Genomic DNA, 16,511 nt, shown 5'->3' on the forward strand with positions numbered 1-16,511 from the left:
TGTACTGACCTCTCCAAGTGTTCTCCATTGGGTCTTCCTATACGGCAAACTTGTTACGCACAAACATCAGCCACACTAAAACTGGTGACTAAGTTTTGTCAATTCTTGGTTTTCCCTGCTAGCTGTCAACTGAACGGGTTCATAATTATATCTTAATTGCTTCTGCTGTTGTGGTATCCACACCTCTCAGACTATCTGGTATTTCATTGAAATGTCAAAAGAAAAGAGGTAGGTTCTGAGCTTAGTTTAACACCAGCTAATTTGTCCCATGTGCCAAAATCACACAGACTAGGAAGAATTCCATAGGAGCTAGAATGTCTCAGGGATATGCCAGAAATTTTCAGCAGCTCTGCTGTTAAGAGTCCAAAAACTGTTCTAAAATGGGCTTCATTAACTATTCATTTTCTCCTGGTTATTGAAGTGGATAGCTTGCATGAAAGATCAGCTAACATTAGGGAACAGTGTTCTGTGAAACAGTGAAGCATATTACCAGTGAAATATATTAGAGAGAGCTGTCCCTTTAGCAAAGCATAGGGAATTTTGCTTCTAAGCTTCAGGGATTCAGACCCAAGATGATAAAGAAGGGCATTTCTCTATACACTGAGTATAGGGAAGAGAGTTGGGAGTAAGTGGTAATGGACCCTACAAATTAGAATACAAAATGGATTACTGTTCCTCTTAAGAGGCTCTATGGTCTGATTTTAACCTTTTCCCAGATTGTGCTTCATGTTGAGGTCTTCTAGAAAAGTCTAAGTAATGAGTGCTTTGCAGTTTGTGCCTTCAGGCATGTTCTGTTTTCCTTAGACAATGTGACAAAGTAGATGGTACCTGGGTTTTCAATTGGATAAAGGAGATCAGGGTTTACAAGTATGTATGGGGGAAGTCATCTTAGACCTCAGAAGTCAGAGGGAGATAATGAACTTCAGCACTGTGTAGGCTTGAGCCATAGTTGGAAAGTAAAAGAAAGGTTTTTCAGAGCATTGCTTAAAAAGGGGAGGATGGGTTGGGGGGCTGGGTGTCCAGCATTGCTTCAGGTGACTCTCTTTTATAAATGTCCACACTAGTAACTCTGTTTTCTCGCTTTGTTCCTGCCATAGTAAAACAATGTTCAGTAAAAGCCTGGATATCTCTGAAGCCAATCCCAAATTCAACAAAGAAGAAAGGTATAAACACTGACAATATGTTCCCCTCCTCTACCTCACTGCTGAGACCTTAAAGATGCAGTACTTACCTTCTCCATGTGGGGACATAGCTGTTCTCTCTTTAGAGAGAAACAAAGAGGGTGGGATACTTACAACCCCACACTACATATATTTTTGTACAGCACCATTCATTTGAGGCTATCCCCAATGCAGCCTGTGACTGTACCAACATTTTCCCCACTAAAATTTCATCCTACTGCTACTTCTGGTTCAGTTCTGCCATGAGTGAGGATGCCCAGCGTAGAAGACGTATTTGCTAAGACTGCTTTGGGAAGGATTGGAATATAAAACACTAGGAAAGCCCAGAGTGCTCCACTCCCAGCACTAGAAACAGCAGCACAACTGAGTCAGTGACAGCAGTGGTAGGAAACTTTGGAAATCCTGTCTGACAGAGCAAAATATTAAGTGCCTGTAGGTAAGAGACAAACTCCTTAAGACTACTCTGGCTGCACCAGAGAACACAAGAGGAAAAGGTGATCGAAGATATAGGTTTTTGAGGGTGATTCCAATCTAGCAGTTCAAGTGACACATGGTGAAGAATAACAAAAAGGGTAACTCCCAACTGTGAGTAGAGGCACAATGGAAGACAGGCAGGCCACCAGATTTAGGGAGTTTAAGTGGACTCTTGTGGGTCCATGGACAAAAAAAAAGGTTTAGACTTTTGGGAAGGTTTTGAGTGGACATGTTGTTCCTGGAATTTCAGTCTCAGAGGAAGAGAATTTTTCTCTAATGTTAAAAGCTGGCTTCCCATTGGATAATGCTTCATCAAAATGTAGGCCTTACACATTTTGGACAAACACTTAGCTTACCCAAGGGTTAGGAGTGTTCCATATGATCCAAAAAGGGGGAAGCAGTGGGTTCCTTAAAGGAACCTATGGACTTGGCAAACCATTCTTCTTTCCATTTCCCCATTTAATAGAAACTTTTCTATTTAAAGATAAATGTGGCCTTTAAGCCTCAGGAGACTTGTGGGATGTATGACAGACAGCCCCTGTTTTGGCCTTTTGCAGGCTGAGGCAGTCCTTTGTGGGCAGCGTTTCAAGTCTTGAACCTGCCACAGTGAAGAATGTCGTGCATCTGCAGGAGAGATTGTGCCTCACGTGGTGTGTAAAGCACCCTCTTTAAGATGCCAAGATAGGAACAAGCATTGGACCCAAACTATTAGAAACCTCTAAGTTTCACAGCCATGAAGTAGTGGTTATACAGTCTTTAGTGGCTGGGCTTTCCTGGGCTGTTACAATAGTCATGGAAATTCCTGTTCCTCTCTCTGGTTGCCCCTATTCATAAGTTCTGTTCTTGAACATGTGGCACTTCTTATATTAAAAGTAGCTCTGAAACTACTCCGAAGATGAGCTTTTCCACAGTAATTAAAAGTCAGGTCCAGTATGAGAAGTGCAGAATTTTTAGCTGTGACAGAAAAAGGGTCTTTCAGCAGATGTTCCCAGCACCATTTGTTGTCCCTCTGTCCTTCTCTAGCAGCTGCTACTGCAGAGGAAATGACCCTTCAGTAACTGCTGGGGGAAAATCTTAAACACACGTGCGCATTTTGTGTTCCCTCTCAAAGGTGATATCTTTCGGAGCATAGGAGGAGAAGGTTAGAGCACTGCATGAGGATCACCCAGGGTCCTTCTCATTGAAGGACCAGGCTGATTTTTGGAGGATCACATTCACTGTGGTCTTACCTCCCTCCCACTTCTAAGAGTTAGGATGAAGGGCCTCAGTGGTAGGAAAGTGAGAGGACCTGGATTCTGGATCTGCGCAGACCCACATGAAAGGAAGGGATAGGCAGCAAAAAGAACCCCAGCAAAATGGGGCCAGCTAATCATGGTGGCCATTAAATTTTTGGCCAGTGTTTAATTATCCAACTTTATGATGTCTTTTTTAAAGGAATACTGCATCTTTAAGGGTCCCTTCCCTCTAGATGCACATGGTTGTCTTAGTAGCTGAGGCCACTGTCCCTTCCTTTTTCTTTTTCTTTCTTTCTGACTTTCTCTTTCACCCCCTCTTTCAGTGCTTCTCTTCTGTATCTGGGTTGCTGCAGCTCCGTAGTTCACTTGCTTCAGTATTGTAGGGAATGCACATGTCTGCGCTTCTGGGTCTATTGTGTCCTGGGATTGTTCATTATTTTTAAACCTCATTTCCCTTTTCCTTTTCCCTATTGTCAATTTGCTTTCCATTCTCTTTGTTAACCTCTTCAGTGCCTTCCCTGTCGGGAAAATGACTTGAAAGAAAAATTAATCAACCTTCTTGCACCCATTCTATTTACGTTTTAATATTCTGCATGTGTGAATATGGGTGTATTTTCTGTATAAATATACACACACGTTCCAATATACAATGGGTGTCAATTTGCTCTTCTCAGTTACATCATTGTAGATAGATTTGTACAGGTACAATTGAGGACAGCATTTGTCCCTAAATATATACATATATATGTATTCGTATATATATGAATTAGATCTTACCCAAATTTGCACTCCAGGCCGAAATATAAATGGAGTGTCACTCAAACACATGAAAAACAACTTACTATAATGCTTCTTTCCACTTCTCTATCAATGTGTAGCACAACAGCTTTTCATTTCTCTTCTAACTATGTTTTAATTTTAACTTTTCTCAAAACTGCCTTGCATTGCCCAGCCCAGCATTTGCAATGTTGATGTAACTGGAAGCATGGCTTGTTGCACTGATCAGTAAACTGTGAAATCTACTGGGCATATATTAAATTTGGCATTTCTGTTGGTGACCGTCTTGTGGAGAATGGATTTTCCTCACCCAGCCAGAGGTAGCTCTAGCAGCTTGGGAGCCTGTTATTGAAAATGGAGAGAATGAGAGAGAAAGAGACAGAGAGGAAAAAAAGCGCTGCATCTGACTTGAAAATAATTTGGCTTAATAACACCAGATTTTTTTTTTTATTTCTAATCTAATCTTTGTTAATGTGAAAAGATGGTGACACTTTCCTGAGTTTGCTTACCTGCACCCCTTAACTTAAATAACCTGACTTAATAACCTGACTATTCTTTTTGATTTTGAATGCTTTGGTTAATAGTGAAAAATTAAGAATACTGAATTTTTTGACTGTCGCTAGGTTTCAAAGTCAACATGCCAGAGATTCATTCTGCTTTTAGAGCTGCTGTTTCAGAGTCTTTTCAGCACAGCATTGATTTATTCTCCATTCATATTTGAAAGATTTTCTTTGCAACCTTTAAGACCCAGAGACTGAATTTATTTTAAATGAAAAATGAGATCCTGGAGCACAAGATGGCATCCACAGAGATAAGTACCAGGTTGCTGAGCTGGTATGTTCTAGCTGATCTGAATTCCTGACTATAAGACCATCATGACTAATAAGCCAGTATCAAAGCAGATTCACAGCTTGAGCTACAATCTTGTACCCTGGGCTCCCAAGCTGGCTCAGAAATGCATGCTTTAATAACCAATATGTTTCACAGTTCATTCATGGCAAAAAAAGTACTTCTTACCAGGCCAGCTTGGGGGACAGAGGGACACTACACTGAGCAAACTGGGGAAAAAAAGAACAATTTCCTTGATAATAGACTGATATAACTGTGCCTTATGTAAGAGGCAGAAAAGAAATGCAGCATGAAGTATGAACCCCATTGCTCTGCTGACTGCTTTAATTGGGATTTGGCTGGGAATTTTTTTTTCTACAGCCCTAGTATGTCCCTCTCCATATTCCCCAGTGCCAGAATTGGATGTGTCTGCAATATTGTGAGCAGGACAAAAGTTAATTTCTGGTGAATGAAACTGTCCCCCTAGTGTTCCTGGTCTCTGAAGACATAGGCACCAGTGGCAATAATTATGACCGTTCAGTTCTCCGAACAGTATTTCACTCTGCTTTTCCTACTCTTCTCTCCACCTGCCTCCACATCCCTCTCTCTTTCCTTCTCTCTCTCCCTCTCTCTTCATTTTCCCTTTCCGAGGATGGCGAGTGCTGATCCATTGGGGTAAGCTCTAGTTTTGGATTATTCCTGTTGCGGGACCTGTTGTATCTTGTAGAGAAACTTTTCATTTGCACTTTACAAATACAATACACGCTGATACACTTCAGTGAATGAGGCTTTACAGCAGGGAGAGAGAGAGAGAGAGAGATGTGGGAAGAAGCATTTTTGGTGCTTTGTGTGTGTTTGTGTGCTTTTATGTTGGAGTCACACTCCATATAATTTACTTTTGGGTTCTTTTTTATTCTCGTTTGTCTCTATGTTTCAATGTCTGTGGGCACAGAGAACTATCCTCAGACAATGTGCAGGCACCAGGACACCTTCTGAGAATGAACCCCCTTCTCCATTTAGTGCTTTTTGTATCTGTTTGGTACCCTCCAGTTAATTTTGATCCTAATTTATCCTTTTTTCTTCTTTTTTTTAAGATGAAGCTGAATCCCATCCGTGTTATTAAAAAAATGCTGTGTATTCCCTCTCTTTTTAGTATATGTTTTCTTAAGAAGTGAACAGATGGCCTTAGAGACAGATATATCTTCAAAGCTCTTTATTTTCAATAAAGAGGATATAGGTACAACTAAGAATGCAAATTAAATTTCCATTTATAAATACTTAACAGAAGGAGAATATTTTATTAATAAATGATTTAATAAAAACATTGTAATAGATCATGACAGACTACAGCAAAAGCTTATTGAGAGGTTACATATTGAGAAAGCTAATTAGCACCAGTAACATTTACTTCTCATGTTTGTAGCATGCTTTACTATTTATTAATTCTTTCTAAACCATTTATAAATGGAACTTTAGTATAATTGGCCAATTAAGGAAGGTGGTGCTGTTCAACATCACCCTCTGTATGCACTGAAAGGAAGAAGAGGTGTGTTACCAACACCTGAGGTCCTTTCTCTGTACTCTTTGTAAGGCTTCATCTTACAAGCGGTTATTACCATGAGTAGACCTTGTGACTTAAGCATAAGTATTCCCAGTAAGAGCTGTTATAGTTAGTATTATTTGCACGGTTGGGACTGTAAGACAGTGGAGCATCACAGGTGTTCTATTCATATTCCCTCAATCAGGGAGCAAGGAAGCACAGTTTGTATCTTTTGGATACCCAAGAGTAATAGTGATGAAATGTTGTAACACACAATGCCTGACTGCTCACCTATTGCACATTAATTCAGGTCATTTTCAGGGGTCTCTTACCCTGAAATACAGTTTAGAATTTTTTGGTTTTATTTGAGTGAGCAAGCAAAGAGGAGTATCAAATTCCACCCAATTTATGCTTAAAGTAAATAAGAGGTTGGCTGGATATTTTGGGAATGACTTTCAAAACTACACATAGAATCAAACCAATTCAAAATTTCTAAGGCATTTCACCCAGGGACACAAGTCTGATGCATTACTGCACGCTGCATGCATGCTGCAGGCTCCCCTTCTTGGAAGCATGGCTCCAGCTTGACCAGCTAAGAGGCTGTATTCAGCATCCTGGTAAAACTGTGCTATGAAAGCAAGTTCTACTGGGACTGCAACAAGGTACCAAACTCCCTTCTGATTGTAAGAAAAATTTCTGTGAGGTGGTTATTCAAAGAAGAAACAAATGCCGAATCTGGGCCAAATGTTTAATGCTGGCTATGAAGCCTTTGCACTCTGCTGGTGTGTACTAGCAGATGCACTGTTTAAAGCACTTGAAAATTAATCTGAGTGAAGGGCTATATAGAGGTTCTCTATACATGTGCTATATGTGTAGTACAGTTACCAGGCCAGCTGCGCTTTTCCTCCTTCTAGTTCTCTCTGCCTACACTTCAGCAGTGTGAGGCTTTAGCCCTTCACCTCTTACAGCTCTCAAGAAATTCTACAGTTTGCTGAAACCAGCTGGAAACTGGATTCCAGCTCCTCAGTTTCACCAGTAAGAGATCACTGGTCTAACATGAATTGGGCCTCGCATGGCTTCCCCTTTGACAGCAGCTGGCTAAAATGAGTAAAAAATTACTTTAAAACACAGGGCCTTCTAACTTTGATACTGTGAAGTATCAAATAGGTTGAATAAGGTATAAAATCATCACATCTACAAACTATGGCCCACACATGCACATTTCGTTTCAGTCCTTGGCCTCTCTCTTTCATAGCTCAGACATCTCCAGATTATTGTCAGTCTATGAGATAGGAGGAATAGCCTGCAATGGTCTCAGTGCCCACCTTATGTTTTAGAGTGCCTTCTGCATCTTCCCCGTCCTAAACCATAAGGTCTAGCTCCCTTATGTTTTTTTTTAATTCTTCCCTCCAGGCTTGGCAAAACAACTATGTCACTTTGGGAGGGACTAAAGAGTCTCTTCTTGGGTCTTTAAATCTGGCGATTGTGTTTGAGGGAATGCTCTTTATCTGAGCAACTGCATTAACTTTTCTGCTTGTATTTTAACAACTTTTTGTTGGCTTCCATTGAGTTAGTGCCCAAGCATACAGCAATGCAAAACAGAGCAAAGTGAGTCACACACAATGTTCGTAGTTTCCTAGATTGTTGCATTTAGTATTAAGTTATTGGAATAATCACAGATTTAATAATTCCAATGACATTTAGTGCCTGTAGAGACTCTTAGGAAGTCAACTCACTAATAGATATTTCCCACTAAATGAACTTAGTTCACAGCCATAGAGATAAGATGATGTCATATTTTTCTCCTCTTTCCATACATATGATCATCCAGGGTCTGCCATAGTAATGTGCTGCCTGTAGGGCCTCATACTTTCATTTTCTGGTGAGAGGGATAAAAATTTAAATTCATTCTGTTCTTTCATTACAGCATTTCAGCATAATGCAACATTTTCATTACTTTCTTTTGGCTCTGTCCCAGTTCTGTCCACCTGACTCTGAGATACAGGAGCAGTGCATGTGGGGTTTTTTTTAAAAACTGAATTCTAGCATTCCCAGCTAAGATGATCTTGATGGGAGGGACAAATCTGTCATTTTTGCTTGTTAGCATTTTTGGACTGGAGTATAGAACCTGCCACTGTACTGAGTTTTTATAGCCAGCTTGGGAACTATGTCCCATTTGTAAAGGTAAATTATGAGAGATTTATTGAATTGAAGAAGATGCAAGGAAGATTTCCTCAGCCTGGGTGTCATATCCCATACCAGCACTCTCTGGTAAAGGGGAAAAGTTTTGAAAATGTACAGCTCTCTTTTCACCCCAGCACTTAAAATTAACCCAGGATTCTTCAAACTCTTTCCACTGCTCCTATATACAATTTCCAGTGTGGACAAACTAAAACTTGCTATAGGGCCTACTTTACTTCTTAAGTATTTTGCATGTCAATCAGCAGTAGAAATAAAGCTTGTTCGATACCAATCATGTGGATACTGAATGCATTTCCAGGAGGATTTCACACTAACTCTCTCTTCTGTCCCCTACCTCAGGCTCCTAGGCTGGATGAAAACACAGTACACAACAGCTCTTTTTCAAATATTGCTTCCAATAAGGAACTGGGAGTTGGGAGGTGGGGCCAGCTGTGTTTTGTCCTCCGTGCGTGTGATCATTTTTGTAAAAAAATAGGAGGCAATGGGGTTGGGAGGGGAGAATTAAGGGCTGTTGGAAACACCTGATTGCAAAAAGGAAATAGCAGATTGGAACTTTTAATCAAGTATCCTGGAATTCAGGTGAGTGTCAGAGAGGACTTTCCCACCACTATTAACAGTTGGTGGGAACATCTCCTAGTGGGAGTTTAACTCCTAAGTAGGTGCTTAACTGCATCTCTGGGCACCTAAATGCTTTCCACATTTGTCCAAGACAATCTATAGGCTCCTCTTGTAATTTATGGTTTGGAAGAAGCTTTTCCTGATGACGCATACAAGGAAGATTTTAACTAAATGGACTTCCCATGTGCATGACACATCTGTGTTGCACTCAGCTACTTCAGTTATAGGAGAGGCACATACAATAGCCTTTCAAAAGTGGAGCGGATGGTTCTCCCCGTAAAATTGCTTTGCATAAACCTTTATGAGTGCCCCAGTTCTGGATGGTACAAATTCAGGTTTAATCTAGTGCAAAAGAATGCCAGACTGAGCTTCTGGTTTTTGATTGCTGCACCATGATGGGCAGACTGCAGTAGGGTACAAGGAAAAACGTAAGTAAGTGGGGAGTTTCTGCATAGAATGAGTGCCACAGATTTTCATGGTGCAAATTTAGATTTAACCTGGCAAAAAAGCATGCTGAGGCTGGGCTTCTGGGTTTCACCTACTTACTGCGATGGACAAACTGCAATGAGATACAAAGAAAGCCATCAGTGAGTAGTTTCTGCAGAGGATACAAATAGAGAGAACAGGACTGGACATTGTGTTCAGTTGTAGCTTACTCTTTCCTTGGAAGTATTTCCTCTTTTGCAGTTCACATATTTTTTAATAATTCTACTAGTCAAATTTATTTAGTAATATATGTCTGGGAGACCATTCTAGAAAACAGGTTTTTTGGTTTTATTCTTCTATAACAGTAGGAGAGAGTAAACTGAGACAGTTTATGGTCTAAATTTGTTTTATGTTTTCTTACATAGAAGCTGACATTAACTATCTGACCTGTATCAATTGTAAATGTGTGTACACCCACACGTAGACATGTATGTATATACATATGCACATGCACTCTGTTTTCCAAGCATCTACAGGATTTCACCTTTTCATGTTTGTTACCTGAAGGCAAGTAATTGCTTTCATGGCTCTTACTGTAGGTGAAACATTGCTAGGTTTGCTATATTGACATGTTGCATGGTGGTTGTTGAACAGCTAGGTTCTTAGCCAAGTCCTCACCTATAAGATGTTTCAGTCTCCAAGACAACTTTCTATCTAAAAGGAGTAGAAGGCAGTTGCCTCTGGGGCTTACTCATTTACAGTCACATGGAGGGATTTTTTTCCTGCTTGGCAGTCCTCCTCCCAGAAACTTCTGCTGCTGAAATGTTTGTGCATTTGGCCTGTCCGCCCTTTCAGCACATTTAGCATAGCACATTTGTATGTTTTATTGTCTACAGCTGACATTTTTCATAGGTGTCCTTCGCTGGAGGGCATAGGAGCATTACAGTATAGGTGACCTTGTCAGCAAATAGAAGGACAGTTTATTCTCCCTTGCCTGGCCTCTTTTTGAGGGCACCTGGGCTGTCATCTTGATATTAGTAAAGTCATCAACAACAGCAAAACTCATTATCCATAGAGAAGACGTGGCTTGTTTAATGCAACAGCAGGAAATCTTACTGGAGAGCAGAGATGTGAAATCCATCAGTGAGAAGCTGGAAAGAGTTAAGCCAATGTGAGCTTTGATTTCAGTGGGAAGTCATCACATAGGAAACAATTGTGTGCCTGGGTCATGAAGACTTAGGTTTTTTCTTAATATCTGGAAGAATCCCCTACCTGTTTGTGCCTTGTACACACGGTGCTTTTCCATGTTGCTCGTGACAGAGAACATCTCATTCTGTGTCCACCAGCACTGCGCAGAAGAGAATTCTCAGCGCCAACATGAATGTCTTGACAGTCCTTTTTGAATTCAGCAGTTCAGCTTGCACAGGTCAGACGTAGTAGCTTCCATGTGCTTGATGACCAAAAAGAATGTAGCAACTCTCTTAATGAAAAGGGATTATAGTGTCCTCCCTGAACAACAGCATTTCTTTGTTTTGAGGGTGGGACAACTGAAAAATGTGACAGTAGTGAAAGGCAAGAGTCTTGGGCTTTTCCAGTGACAGCCTCCCTCCTCCTCCTCACTTCATGCCTGTGCCTGTGGTGGCTGGTGTTCAGGGTTATTACTCATCCAAGTTTTCTGAGGGCTGTTTTCCTTATTGTGTCCATTCAGGTCTCGGTCAATCAGCGGAGCGTCGTCTGGGCTCTCCACCAGTCCTCTGAGCAGTCCAAGGGTAAGTGGTGCTGCTTCAAGATCTGTTGGTCCAATTCACTCACACATGCTTGATGCTTTTTGACATCTGTTGCTGTAGAGCTGTGGCTCTTAGCTGCGATATTTTGGTTTTCCTTGGCAGCTTGTAAATTTTCATGTGTCATGAGGGAAACGTTATTTAGAAATGCAAGCAGAGAATTTCTCATACATGTTCCCTGCACTGTTAGCAGGGATCTCACTGTGCCCCTGCCCTTTTTCAGTCTCATAAGCATGTAGAATAACGTTGCTATGACTAAACACTGCCATATCGAGCTGAGGTCTGTATACAGCATGGTTTCAGGCCAAATATTGGGAACCATTTCACAGCTACTTTCAATCAGGCCACAGCAGAGCACCAAACCATGCCGGTTACAACCAGCTTGATTTGGTTGGCCTCGGAATAGCTTGTATTAGAAAGTTAGAGAAAATAAATTATACAAATTTGAGGGCTAGCAAATTTAAAAGGAAAGTAAGATGTTGACTAATTAAGATGAGAAAAGAACACTCAAACCCCTACAAATAAGGTACATTCACATGCCCTTATTCAACATATAGTCAACTAAATACTGATACTCAACTAATACTGTTACTCATCTAGTACAAAACATGCTTGATAGTACATCTATTGCAAAGTTATTATGGTTTCGAAGTGCAATGGCAGAGATCTCCCACTCCTCAGTAACTTCTTTAGGGATAAGAGTGAGTATTCCTAGTGTCTGACAAGGTCAGCTTAGTCACTTCAAGACTGCAGCCCTTAAAAAAGTCTAGACCTCATCAAGAAGTCTTTAGGGCTGTGGCAATCCGTGTTACCTAATTGTCTGGCCCAGAGGCTTTGGAGGATTTCTACATACTTTTCAAGACTTCATGAGAAGATGCCATCCCCCATTGGAAATGGATATATTCCATGTGTTAGGGTGTGGATACACCTATGGATCTACTCTCAGGTACATGAAGATAACAGGTATTCCAAGTATTTAAAATTGTAATTCCCCAGTAACATTGTGTGTAATTCTTATGCATGAAGACACACTGTTGGGTGTAAGTTTATAGGCTAGTAAAGCTTCCAACTCCTTGCTTGATTGAACTATCTTCTGAAACATATTCTGGGTTCCTACCAATTGTTACCCTGTTTTGCAGCTGGCATAAATGTGTTTGTGGTCTCCTCTGCATCTTTAATGTGCCAGGAACCAGTGAACATCCATTTCCTTGTTTCTGCACTGGGACTCCTGGGTGTCAGTGGAATGAAGCAGAGGTCTGAGAACTCTTATGCCACTGCAAAATGTACTGAAAAAGAGCATGGAAACAGTTTTGTGCACAAAATAAGCATCCGGTGCAGCAAAACTAAATCTTGATCTCATTGCTTGATCTCTTGGCATCAATTTCTGACATCTCAGTAGGACTACATCAAAGAATAAGGATGACAAGATCTGTTCCATAGTTGCTATATCTTACCATTGTACTTAATAGGCAGTTGATTAAATAGTCTTCAAAAGGATTTAGCAACCAGATGGCATTTTCAGCAGATCATAACGATATTAAGGCAGGTCAAATTTGAGGCTTAAAAGGAAATGTTGGAATAAAAATCTTTGGTTTTTTAAACATCCTTACCTATGCTTCTGATAGCACCTTAGATTATTGAAAGAGAACATACTTTAAAAAGCAAATGCACATTTCGCTATATGCACTGCTTAGGTCCAGTCTTATGAGGAATTGAATTCAACAGCAGCTAAGAGTTTTTAAATCTCACAAGGTCTTGCTAATGGTGTTCCCCATTGCACCAGCTGAAATATAGACCTAATCTTGTTCTTTATTTCATTATTATAAATGCGGTAATTAAAGGTGCCCCTTCAGATTCTTAATGGCTTAAGTGGGAGTTGAATTTGACTTTATTTATTTCAGATTTGTTTCTCAAACCCTCATACACGTAAGATATAAAAATTGCAAGGAAGCATTTGTAATCAACACTCTTTGACTTTTACCCATTGGTGTCATTTGCAAATGGTTAATAGGCAGATGCTGATAGTGACTTCCATAAATTAATCACTTTCCTCATCTTTTCCCCTTCCTTTCTCATTGGTGATCAGAATTTACCAACATGGCAGATTTCAGTTTAACTTTACAATCCTAATAACAATACAAATGTTTTGATGTAGTAATTTTTTTTTTATTTTAGTGGCCTAACCCTAAGTTCTTTAAAGTAATTACAAAACTTTGATGCAAACAATTTTAGGAATTAAGTCTTAAATACATTTCTGCATTTTTTAAATGTGGCAACATTGTGCTAATCCATCAAGCCCCAAAAGTAAACTCACTAGTGAGTGTGCTTGCCTGGGACTCAGATTTGAGGCATGATTACGTGTACATGGTGTGTCTGGACAGTACTTGATTACAGCTTTTAGGTGTTAAGAATGGATGATAATAATAACGGTGATAAATAATTTATAGTAGGTAATAATTTATAGAAATCAGAATCTGAGTGCAGACCTGAGCTAAAGATCTTGAGTAGTGATTTCTACTTTTACAATTCTGCTAGTACTTGTAATCTAAGGTGTTAACAGCAATGTTTTGTAAGGACATTCGTTTTGTTTTAAATGTGATTTTTAGCTTGCTAACATCCCTTTAAAAGGCATCTATCCTCCCAAGTCTGTGTATTGCTGTTTGCTGTCGACATATGAATGGTTCCCCAAAATGCCTCTAACATGTATAAATGCTCTTGTTTGGGGGGGAAAAAAAATTCATAATCCCATTTTGATAACTCAGTAGCGGATTATGAACTTTGGTTGTCTTTTCTTTTTAATCTGTGTCTTACAAAACAATGACTCACCCCACCCCCTCCATAGAACTGGGACATAATGGCAAATATTGCTGTGACTTTATGACAGAAATTCCTATTATCAAGCCGTTGTTCGCTGCGATGAGGAATGTTGCAAGAGAAGCATAAAGTCTGATGGGAAGTATCATCTCTTCCCAGATAAACAAATTTGCCAGGCCTCTCTGGAGGTTTTGCTGTAGCTGTTTACAAATCAAACACCGACCTGAGTTCATATTTTTCTCGTGGTGGTGTGTACTCTGAAGCCTCGAAGCGAATGCTGAGTTGTTTAACCTTCCAGGCCAGGGGAGGAGAGTGGATGCCCACATGGCATCACTCTCCCTTTTCCCCCTCTTTCTGCAATGGCTGGCTGCAACCGGGGTGTGCGTTAGCCAGAGTCAGGGGTAAAGAGGAAGGAAAGAGGTTCTGACTGGTGTGTGCAGTAACCTGTGTGTATCGCCTACCACTCCGTATGTATCACACACCTGTTTTGAGTTTCATCTCTCTGCTGGGTTTGCATATGGGCACTTGGAGCTGAAAGAGGTGGTCCCATTCTTGGCACATCTCAATTTGTCTGTGGCTTGAGTGGTTCTTCTTCCCCTTCCTCACCTCCCTACAGCATCGTGCTTCTCTCACTGCAGGGCAATCAGAACAATCCCAGAGAGATGGCATTTCTCTCTTCTTTTTTCTTAGTTACTTTCTTTCATTTTGTTTTTTTTTTACTTTTCCTTTGTTTGACTTTTCTTTCTGTTGTTTTCCTTTGCTGACATGTGGTTGGTTAATATGATGAAGCCTGTTATGACACTGTTGTTCTTGCTGCTGCCGCTGCTGCTGTTGTTGATTATGCTGTGTTCCCAGCTAACTGCATGTCTTTTTTTTGTTTTTTGTTTGTTTGTTCGTTTTTGTTTCTTTGCAAAATCCCTCCCCCCCACTGCCCCTTCACCTCCATCTCTTGTGTCTCCTTGTGACATGGTGCATCTTTGTGACTCGGATGGATTTTATTCTGACTTTCCTTTCTCTGCTCGCCCGCTCTATGCGTATTTCACTGTTTTTGATGTGCATGAACACTCTGCGTCTGTCTCGTAGCCTATCAGAAAGTTCTTCATCCCCCCTCAGACCTCCGACCTCCCTTTCTCTCCCCGACCCCAAGTCTCCTTGGACCCTGATGCTTGTAGGAACGCCTCCAGGCCTGGACATGTACTCCAACCAAAGCCAGCACTTCAGCCCAACCCAAAGACGCAGACTTTGCCATCCAAGAGCAAATTGGCCGAAAAACCACTCCAGTCTACTAAATCCAACCCACTCCCTACCAGCAATACCAACGCCCCCTCTTCCCAGAACACCCCTGTGCAGAATGCTCAGGGCCGCTCGCCTGCTGCCGGCTTTAACCCACAGCTGGCTGTTCCTAAAGTGCAGACCAACCCTATGTCTCCTGTTAGATTGCTCCCTTCTAGTACTGACCCAAGCACCAAATCTATCCCCATCATACAGGTCACCCCTCACCCCTCTCCAAGGGGAAGTCCCCTCCCTACCCCCAAGGGGACACCTGTCCATACGCCAAAGGAGAGCCCAGCAGGCACACCCAACCCAACACCACCATCCAGCCCCAGCATTGGAGGAATGCCATGGAGGACACGGCTCAACTCAATCAAGAATAGTTTCCTGGGGTCTCCTCGCTTCCATCGCCGGAAATTGCAAGGTGAGTACTCACCCAAACATACAGGGTGGTTCTGATTTGGGCAGACATTCAGCAGCAAGTTGATAACTCTCTGTGGCTCTGCAAATTTCATGTACTGAGGACTGAATATCGGTATTGAAAAGGAGAGTGATAGTACCAGCCAGCCCTAACCCAAGGCACATGTGAGCAGGCCCTATCATGCCACTGCACCTGCTCCAACAGCATCTCCTGAGCCCTCTTCACACTCTAGACATACAGGTCTTACTATCCCTGTTGTGGCTCTTAGAACACAAGAAAGTTTTATCTTCAGCTCCCCCACTGATTTTGTCAGCAAACCTAGAACTCTGCCATTTCCCCTGCAGCTGTACTTCGCTGCCTGTCCTTAGCCACAGGCTGAGCCTTCTGCTGAAAAAAGATAGCCCGTGGCAGTAGGCTGAAATTGTCCTTCTGAAGTACAGCTTGTGTGATCTTGGTTAATGCTTTTTTTACCTCTGTTGGTAATTGGTGTTAAAATCTCCTTAATACAATCAGTGGTTTCGTATCTGCTGACCTATTTCAGTTTTCAGAGTCTCTAGAGTGTTGAGATGTGCAAAATTTTCTTCTTCGAGCTCCAGGTGGCTTTTTGCATTCAGGCAAAGGGCACCCAAAGTCATATGCATTATCCTCAGATGTCAGCAGCAGCTACCCCAACACCCAGTGGTTTTACAGGGTACTGGGATGTAATCCCATGGGAAAGGAGGAAGAGTTTGAGTTTGAACTGTGATGGTCAGGGACATTGTCTCTGAGATGGTCAGAGAACTGCAGAGAATTGCAGCAGTGCTTGAGCTGAATCCAACTGGGCTTTGAAGCAATCGTAAAGCAATCAAATTGGCATGGTGTTTGGGTCTAAACCAGAAACCACTGAAGCCAGTGCAAGATTATATAATGATTTAAGGAAGGGTAGGGTGAGCCTTGAAA

The 16,511-nt window shown here is 41.3% G+C and overlaps 1 protein-coding gene across 14 annotated transcripts in view; it reads left to right on the forward strand.

Annotated features, from left to right (window-relative positions):
• Window positions 1-16,511, forward strand: part of BRSK2 (BR serine/threonine kinase 2) — a 323,582-nt gene that overhangs the window by 277,332 nt on the left and 29,739 nt on the right. For 6 of the 14 annotated variants that reach the window (XM_069803589.1, XM_069803591.1, XM_069803596.1 and 3 more), the window contains exons 13-16: window positions 1,098-1,163; window positions 5,147-5,170; window positions 10,990-11,050; window positions 14,963-15,575. In XM_069803589.1, coding sequence (XP_069659690.1) covers window positions 1,098-1,163; window positions 5,147-5,170; window positions 10,990-11,050; window positions 14,963-15,575 — 764 coding nt within the window. The remainder of the gene's footprint in view (window positions 1-1,097; window positions 1,164-5,146; window positions 5,171-10,989; window positions 11,051-14,962; window positions 15,576-16,511) is intronic. The other 8 variants (XM_069803601.1, XM_069803602.1, XM_069803603.1 and 5 more) reach the window with 5 other exon arrangements.

Source organism: Haliaeetus albicilla, chromosome 16 (assembly GCF_947461875.1).
Source record: "Haliaeetus albicilla chromosome 16, bHalAlb1.1, whole genome shotgun sequence".
Classification (NCBI taxonomy): Eukaryota; Metazoa; Chordata; class Aves; order Accipitriformes; family Accipitridae; genus Haliaeetus; species Haliaeetus albicilla.